Source organism: Centroberyx affinis, unplaced genomic scaffold (genome assembly GCF_046629955.1).
Source record: "Centroberyx affinis isolate AG114_WGS23_722 - 3 ecotype Tasmania unplaced genomic scaffold, CSIRO-AGI_Caff_v1 ptg003308l_1, whole genome shotgun sequence".
NCBI lineage: Eukaryota > Metazoa > Chordata > Actinopteri > Beryciformes > Berycidae > Centroberyx > Centroberyx affinis.
Window position 1 is genome coordinate 70,954 of NW_027281314.1, and position 9,047 is coordinate 80,000.

Genomic DNA, 9,047 nt, shown 5'->3' on the forward strand with positions numbered 1-9,047 from the left:
ACAACCAGTGGTTGACAGCCACATCATCATACACTGGAGGGTTTATAAGGGTTCAGTATTTGAACTGGGCGATGTTCTATGTGAGCACTGAAAAACTGGCAAACGAGAGAAAAGCTAGCAAATGTATTACATTTCCATAAATCATACCAAATGTCTGTGCAAAAATGACAACAAATTTAACGTGAGAAGGACTGTACCTCACCCCAACCTTAACTGTTGTTTTGAAAAGTCATACAATGCGCATACATCAGCATTCTGCTACTAGATTTATAAAATGACAAACACAGCTTTAGGTTTCCGTAATCCTTATACTACTTTATCAGATCAAATCAAATCACACTTCATCTGTATTCTTCAGTCCATACTTACTGGTGTGAAACAGAAATACAAAAAAAGTCTGACTTGATCTGATCAAATCAATCAATCCTCACTTTCTTTTTTGGTTTTGTAAACGATTAGTAACATTCAGAGAACTCCTTGCTGATAGCCTGGCGAATGATGAGATGTATGAGAAAGATGAAAGCATCAGTAAACAGGAGTGTCTCCTATCAGAAGATCAGAAGTAGAAACAAAAATTTAAGTCAAACCAAAGGCCTATACATAAACTGGATGAATCCAGTGCTGACTCACTGTGTGTGTGTGTGTGTGTGTGTATGTGTGCGTGTGTGTGTGTGTGTGTGTGTGTCTATAGGGTCGGCTACTCTCATACACCGCTACACCTCAGTCTAAAACTATGCCGGTAAACATTCCCAAAATTCTTTCGCCCATCTTTACATTCCTTGCTTGCACGTGAATACACTGCAGTAACTCATTAATCATCCGATAACATCAGAGAAATGATAAATTAATTAAACATAATAAATAACATAGAATACATTCAAGTACATCAATTCCTCAATACTGGAATGCAGGCAGGTTCTCCTTCTTTTGCAGCTTGCAATGTTATTTCAGTCTACAGTCCAGTGTTTGGCTGATTGAATGTTTGGTTTGTGGGCTACAGTACGTGCACAGCATACAGCCGGTAACCACATGCACCTCACCAATCTATACCCAGCTAAGTTAATTTTAACTTCACAAAAGGGCATTGGAACCTCCCTCTGGTGAGTTCTTGTGATCATGTGAGCTATCATGGAGCTCTGTCGCACTAGTGTGTCTCCCAGGTAACCTCACCTCACTGTTTACTGCCCCTTCTAACATGTCAGCTGTCCCAGGTCGCACTCTCCCCACATCTACAGCAGCTGTTGGCTCACTGGAGACCCCATGTATCTAGGGTTAGAGACCAGAGGTTGTTTGAGGCTCATCTTAAAACCTTTAGAGGTTGTGTTCCACTCATAGTGCGGTGAGGGTGCGGAACAGCTGAGTGAGGCAGAAGACGGAGGCGGTGAGCGCCGTGCACTGTTTGGCTAGCAGCTTGGTGCTCAGGTCCTGGCAGCTCCGCTTGCCACTGGCACGCTCGGCTGCCAGACAGAAGTCCCTGAACGACCGCGCCACATCTGCCAGACCGGTAACCGCCTCTGCATTCCTTCGGTCGCACCGATCACAGCCAGAGAACCAGAGGCAAACCCCGGCCAACTCCACCAGGGTCCGGAAGCTGTCGGCCAGGGAGAGGAGCATTTCCTCTGGGCTCTGCCCCACCCCCACCACTTTCTGGCAGCCTGCCATTAGCCGCCGTGCCTCTACGTGGAGCGCCCGCTTGTTCTCTGTAAAGTGGGCGGGGCAGGTGTCCCTGGGATGGCGGCCTCCGCGACCTCCCACGGACCGGTCAGCTCCTCCACCTTCCAGGATGGAGAGGAGCTGGTCCACATCACCGCGGAGTATTTGGAAACCTGCGGGGGGTTCTGGGTAGCGCTGCTGGCCTAGCCGACTGATGGTGGCCTTGTGCGTTTGAGACAGAAAACAGTCAGAGGCGTCGGACAGTGGTGAGAGGAGAGGGCTGAGCTCGGAGGCAGAAGAGGAAAAAAGGACGGAGCGTGGAAAGGAGGGAGAGAGGGAGGAGGAGGGAAAGGATGGAGGAGAGGTGGAGAGAAAAGAGGGAACAGGGGGAGTGGTCATGAGCGGAAGACCTGCCCCAGAGGTTTGGGTCACACCGCTGCTCTGCGTGCGGCAAGAGAACTCATAGACTGTCAGCTCGTCATCGAAGCTGTCCCCCCCGCTGAAGCAGTTGGTATAGACCATGGGGCAACCACAAGCATCCAGTGGTATCTGAACCCCTTCCACAACTGACTCACAGCCAGAAGCCAGCACAGAACTGCAGCCAAAATCAGGCTTCAAGGGTGCAGTAGACTCCATCTGGACTGGGGTCTTTGTCTGTGACGGATCCTCACAGATAGTAAACACCCCACACCGTGAAGAAAGTGCTTTCAGTGAGTCTGACTTCTCTCCTGTAGGCCTACAAAGGCCCATTAAGGGCCTGTCACTACTGGTCCTTCTTACTTTGTCTGACTGACTGTGAAAAGAGAGTCCTGGCCCATTTAGATTCTGTGTGGTCACCACTATTGGAGGGGGAATGGAAGGTGACTGATTGTCAATTTTATGACCTGGAATTTCTGTTCTTGGGTTTGTGACTTTCATCTTTGATTCTGGTGCCTTTTTTATAGGGCCAGGAGTATCCATCTTTGGGCCTGAAGTATCTCTTTGGAGGTCTAGTTTGCCCAATATGGAGCCTGGAGGCTCTACTATTGGTCCTGGTGTGTCTTTGAAAGGTCCAGCAGACAGAGGCTGAGTTCGGGGTTCTGGTTTGGGCTCAGTCTGGACAGGCAATGGTGGGCTTTCATAGACCATCGCCACCCTCTCCCTCACCTCCTTCACTTCTGACACTGTAGAGCGAGTAATCTCAGCTGAGGTTGTTTCCACGACAAACTCACCGTCCACCTCTGATCCTGTAACTGTTGCATCAGAATCGTCTGACTCCACTGCTTCTGTAGCTGTGATAATTTCCAAGTCCATTGTTTTTGTGACATCATGAACGTCTGTTATTTTGATGGTGATCTCGGTGTCATCCCTACTGGTGTCCTGAGAGGGGCTCTGGGCTACATTCCCCAGCCCAACTTGGTTGAGGGTTTCCTGGGAGCGAGATAAATAGAGGGGCAGCCTTTGAATCTTCCCCCTAAGTGTGGAGGCTGATAAGCGGCCCATGATGCTAGGGGAGCAGGTCTGGAACAGGAAGTGAGTTGGAGAAGGAGGCTCTTTGGAGAGATCATGGATTGTGGCCATGTTTGCCTTTGCTAAACTAATGCCAGGAGAAGGAAAACTGTCTTTAGGTGTAGCTTCAACATGAACCTTAGCTGAGCTAATCTTAGAGCCAGCTTCAACACTTGGCAAGGTGGAATCACTCTTGGGTGTATGTACATTTTGACTTGAGCATGAAGCAATTTCACTTGTAGCCTCTTTATTCACTGTAACACCAGAATTAAATGTAGGAGATGTAACACTTGTTGCAGCTCCAAGCTTTGCTGTGATAGAGTTAATAGCACGAGCATAATCAGAATTAATAGAATGAATTCTTGTACCAGAATGCGAGCTGGTATGAGCTTCAATGTTTGTGGTGGTAAGAGATTGACTACTAGTTTGGGTCTCAACATTACCTTCTGTGGATGCATTAGTGCCGATGCTATTTGTAACTGTGGTAGAATCATTGCTTTCTACAGCTCTCTCATCACTCAAACCAGAATTTAAAGAATTACTCACTTCATCATCATCAAAAACATTGTCAGAATTGGTGCTGTCAGTAACTTCATCGATACTTGTCCTGGTAGAACTAACAATAAAAGTTTCATCCTCATTAACATTGGTTCGTACTTCAAAACCCATTTGCGCTTTGTTAGTGTAGTTACGCATACTAATTGTCAGCTCTGGAATCTGGGCTTCAGCACTTGCGTCAGGGATAGAAAAGGACATTTTGGTTGAGGTTTCCATGTCTTCGCTGCCCCCTTCTCCTGTCACTGAGTAGTTACTGTGGGATTTGTAAAGAACTGGTAGCGGAGGTAGAGGGGTGGTGGGTGGAGGGGGTGGTGGTGAGTGTGAAGGGGGCTTTAAATTATCATCTTCACCATCTTCAACTAACATATAATCCTCTCCATATGAATTTTGCTCTGGGGTACTCAGTTGGGATCTGGGAAGGGCATTACTACCATTGGCATTCACATCTATCAAGCATATAGGCGATGTGCTGGCTTCTGGCTGCCTTTCAGCACCTATGAGCGGTCTCTTTGTACTGGACGAGTGCCCCTTCGCTCCCTCCTCCCCCTCCTCCCCCGTTTCCTCACCCTTATCTTCCTCCTCAATGATCTCGGGCAAAAACATATGACTGGTGAACGGCCCATTCCCTGACACACCTGTTAGATCCTCTTTCTCTCCCTCCCTCTCTCCTATCTGCTCCTGTCCCTCCCCTTCCTCCTTTCCGTCTCCCCTTCGGTCAGCACTCTCCTTCCCGTCTGGCTCCACCCGGCAGCGGACAACGGTGATGGAAGGAGAGACCACCTTCACCAGATCTGTGACCGATTTGGATTCCATTGAATCAGGTTCCATTTCCATTTCTTGCTTCTTGGCCCTGGAGGGGGGCGCTGAGTCTCTGTTCTGGTCCTGAGACCCAGGACCATGGGGGCGGGATTTGGACAGGATAGGTTTCGACTCGAGCTGGGCCGGTTCCCCCTCAGAGTGAGTCAGGGAGGAGACAGTAGGACAGGGGTTCTGGGTTTGTTCGGAAGGTTCTGGATCTGAACTCAGCATCTGGCCATCAGCGGTTTGTGCCAAGAGGTTCTTATGAAGCCTCTGTGAGACCAGGTCCTGGTTTGAATCTACATCTGGTTCTGGGTATGACACCCTGGAGGTAAAATCTGTCTCCATGAAGGAGCGTCGCTTACGGGATCTCTTCCTGAGCTGGAACAATGTTTCTCTCCCTCCTCCTTCCTCTTCTCCTCTCTTCATGTCCTCCTCTTCTTTTCCTTCCCCTTCTACTTCTGCCACAGAGATTCCGATGTCGCTGAGGCTGAGTGTGCTTAGGAAGTCCAGTTTCATCTCTGTGGAAAGATCTGTAAAACAGTAAAGAAAATGGCTCAGCCAAACCTACATTTTTAACAGTCAGTTCAATCAATCAGTTTTTCACTTTTTCAAAGAAATTAAAGCATTTCTCTGATATTTATGGCACAGCACAGAGAAACTCTCAACATGGTGAACAAACAGTATGCACATTAACTCACTGAACTATTAACTACTAGTTTGTATGAGCATGTATTTGTTGAGCTAGTTTTTATGATTTCATAAACTAGTTTGTCTCATAATACTTTGGATAAGACGTGCGAGATAGTGCTAAAAATGAAAAGTGTGTGAACAACAAAAACTCTTGGACAGAATTTTTGGACATTAAGATTGACCCAAACGGCATATAATCATATGAACCAGAGGCTCAAAGACAGCCTCACAATGAAAACCTAAATCACCTCTAGGCAGAGCCCCTGAGGTTGGGTCTTCAGGTGAGGTGAAGCGATCTCTGGCATCAAAGAACTCCTCGTCCGAACTGCTGTCTCCAAAACCAGGCGGTGGATGAAGGATGGGGATAGGCTCCAGGTCTACAGCCTTGGCCCGATCTCCCTCCACCTCCCCCTCCTCCCCCTTCCCCTCCCCCTCCTCCTCCTCTTCCTCTTCTCCTTCAGCCTGAGGTAGGGGTCGGGGAAGGCTGTGAGCGCTGTCGGGGGTGACGTTGGTGCAGAGTTTGTAGTAGCAGCTCGCGTCTCTCTGTTCGAAGTTGAACACAAATTCCATGCGGTGGGAAGCGGAGGATGGGGAAGGGGAAAATAGATGCTGTGTGAAGCTATCCTCCCCGCCTGCTCCACCTCCTTCACCCGCTCGCCTCACCGACTCATCCATCTCTTTCAACACCCTCCTCCTCCTCCTCAGTTCCTCCTCTTCGTCGTCCTCTTCCTCACTGGCCTCTGGGGGGCTGGGCAGGTAGTCCACGAGGCGGGAGAGCTCGGCGAAACACAGGGAGCTGTCGTCGGAACAGGGGTTGACCGAACATTTTTCCATGTCGTCAAAGCTCCCAGCGTGAGGAAGGAGGTGGGGGTCGGCTCCATCGCCTGACCTCCTGCACCCTCTTCCTCCCTCCCCTCCTCCTCCTCTGTCGAGGGTTTCGGGGTCAACCGCGAGGTGGACAAGGGGGTGGGAATGAGCGGGAGGAGGGGTGAGGAGGTGGGGGTGGGGGTGGGCTTGGGGGTAAGGATGAAGCGATGAGGGATGAAGGTGAGCGTCAGGATGAAGGCGAGAATGGATGGAGGAAGAGGAGCAGGAAATTAGGTCATCTTCCTCCAGGGCGTCGAGGGAGTCACTGGAAGGGCTGGTGAGAACATGACATGAATCTGATGCCTCCGATATAGACGGCTGCTCCTCTGCTGCTTGCACCCCTTCTCCACCTCCCTCCTCGACCTCTCCTCCCTCCTTTTTTGTCCCCGCATTTTCCTCTCCTTCACCTGAGTCATTGTCTGTTATCTGGATCTGTATTTCTCCAGTTCCCTGTTCTCCCTCCTCTGCTTTCTCCTTGCGCTCGCCATCTTCTTCCTTGTCCTGTCTATTCTTAGCCGGCAGAGGCTTTTCTTTCTCGGTGTCAGCATCCTTTTCTTCCTTTTCTTTCGCATCCCCCCGAGGTTTATCTCCTTTTTCTTTGCCATCTTTGATTCTCTTCCTGTCTCTGTCTTTCCTTTTTCTTCCCTCTGGGTCTGATGAGGATCTGATACGGGGGCGGGGCTTGTCATCTTGAGACACCGCGGAGACCAGTGCGTCCATGTCCAGGTCCGAGGAGTCTGAATCGCTGCCACGCCGTGACACATAACCTATGGACATACACACACGCACAAAACATGCACACACAGACACGCACATGAGAATATGACAGCATGAAATGAAACAACTGTTACAGATAAATATATAATTCTTATGAGTTGTCCTCAGCACTGAAATCTGTTCCACAAGCTTTTTGTTGCATTTCTAGCTTTCAAAAATTGCCAAAGCTTATTGGTGTGCAAGTGTATGCATGTGAGCATCTGATTTATGCTCGTGCATTTGTGTGTGTTTACTGTTTTTTTTTCTCCACACCTTCCTCAGCAGAGACTCTGTGCTTCTTGGAGTCGGCTGTCCAGGGGAAGATGTTGAGGTTGGGTTCAACAAACACACGGCAGTAACCTGCTATTAAACAGGACATATCCTTGGCTGCCACTGACTCCAATAGTAATGTGATGGGCTTGGTAGGAGAGTGGAGATGGAAAAAAAAGAAAATGGACAGACAAGTTTAGTAGTGGACAAATACTTAATGTAATGCTGTTGTAACCAAAAGGGACATAACATTGGTAAAAATGCAGTCTTATTGTTTTTCATGTTTAAGTCTGAATACAGTGTGTGTGTGTGTGTGTGTGTGTGTGTGTTCCTGCTCCTACCTTGATGTCCTGCATGTATATTTTGACCAGGCTGACCCGGTCTGATTCAGGCAGCAGCTCGATGCGTGTGATGCTGGTGAACTCTGTGAGCATGGTCATGATGCTCAGCTTGTGGTTGACCACCTGACTCACCCCGTAACGCGCCCCCACCAACAGGGTCACCATCGACTCCCTGTCCTGGAGCTGAAGGGTGGGCGGGGTGCAGCGGAGGGACGGGTGACAGGAGAGAGCGAAAGGAGGAAGATAAAGCAGAGAAAGAGAAGGAGGTTGATGACGATAACTTCAGTCAACTTCATCTGGAGAGAAAAATGATCAGTATCACTCTCTCTCTCTCTCTCTCTTCAGCACACACACACACACACACACACACTCACAACAACCCTACCATCATGGTGGCACTGAAGGACTTCCCTCCAAATGACTTCAGTTCACTCAGCTCCTCCAGGTAGTTTGTCCGTGCCTGATTCACTGACATGCTCTTCTGCTTGGGATCCTGCTGTGATTGGCTCTTCTTCATGTGGTAGCCAATGGCCTTCCTCAAATCTTTCTCTCGCATGTTCCTCAGCAAGGTGGATGACACAAAATTCTCTATGCCCCAAGTCTTCCTGGAACAAGCACAAAAACATCAGTTTGAGCAAGTGTGCCTTGGTGAAAAGGAGTACACACGCTCAGGAAATCTTCCCTGGATAAATATAGGTTAAAAGGTGCAACCTTACCTGTGCATGCGAGTGTGTGTGTATATGTGTGTGTGTAAGGTAAACACATATATCTTCTGCATGTATACGCGATGTACAGCAAGTATAAATAAATAACAGCTAAAGGAAGATGGAGTGCTTAGGGAGTGGAGAGAGAGAAAACAGAAGGCCCTATGTATGTCAGTCCTGGGTTAAATAGTAGCTACAAATTTCATCCCGATTCAAAAAAGGGCAAAACAAAAAGCAAAATTCTGTTTAGTGTCTGTAGTCGGGCCATGTGATGGAGCTTTCTCCTTAAATGTCCTTGCACATTTGCACCTCTGGAGTATTGGGATTCTGTGTGGATTATAATTCAGTTTAGTGGATGTATTTAAAATGTGTGTGTGTGTGTGTGTGTGTGTCTCACGTGATCATCTTCAGGTTGGTCTTTGGCGACTGTCCACAGCTGGCCAACCTCTCCTGGATGTGCAGGGCAGCCAGACGCAGGGCGGTGTTACACCTCATCTCCACCGCAAAGCGCTCCTGCAGCACATCATTCACCCCCTAACACACAAACACACACACACAAACACACACACGCACACGCACACACACACACACGCACGAACGCACACAAACACACACACAAAATCAATGATTGCACCATACAAACAACAGGGGTGGGACAGAATACTGAAATATTTTACTCAAGTCAAGGAACCCTATCAAGTTATCTGTATTTGTATTAGTGTGACTATGTATTGAAGTGTCCCTGTAATATGACATGAATCCAAGTACTAAAATTAAAACCGTAATTAATGACTTTTAATGCTAACAGGTGTTAAGAGAGACTGGTGGCATTGCTTGTGATTTAGCAGATTCCCAGATGACTGGTGTTTTTATCTGTGGATCAGAGGAACAACAAGCTATACCTGCAGGTAGAGATACT

General features: G+C 48.3%; 1 protein-coding gene across 1 annotated transcript in view; it reads right to left on the reverse strand.

Annotated features, from left to right (window-relative positions):
* Positions 1–1,329: 1,329 nt before the first annotated feature.
* Positions 1,330–9,047, reverse strand: part of LOC139660454 (FERM and PDZ domain-containing protein 1) — a 19,557-nt gene continuing 11,839 nt past the window's right edge. Inside the window, exons 8-16 of the mRNA XM_071538603.1 lie at positions 9,031–9,047; positions 8,526–8,662; positions 7,810–8,029; positions 7,425–7,607; positions 7,087–7,231; positions 5,439–6,824; positions 4,194–5,030; positions 2,800–3,185; positions 1,330–2,307 (exon numbers count right to left, since the gene is read on the reverse strand). The exon at positions 9,031–9,047 is cut by the window's right edge and continues 103 nt beyond it. Coding sequence (XP_071394704.1) covers positions 1,330–2,307; positions 2,800–3,185; positions 4,194–5,030; positions 5,439–6,824; positions 7,087–7,231; positions 7,425–7,607; positions 7,810–8,029; positions 8,526–8,662; positions 9,031–9,047 — 4,289 coding nt within the window. The remainder of the gene's footprint in view (positions 2,308–2,799; positions 3,186–4,193; positions 5,031–5,438; positions 6,825–7,086; positions 7,232–7,424; positions 7,608–7,809; positions 8,030–8,525; positions 8,663–9,030) is intronic.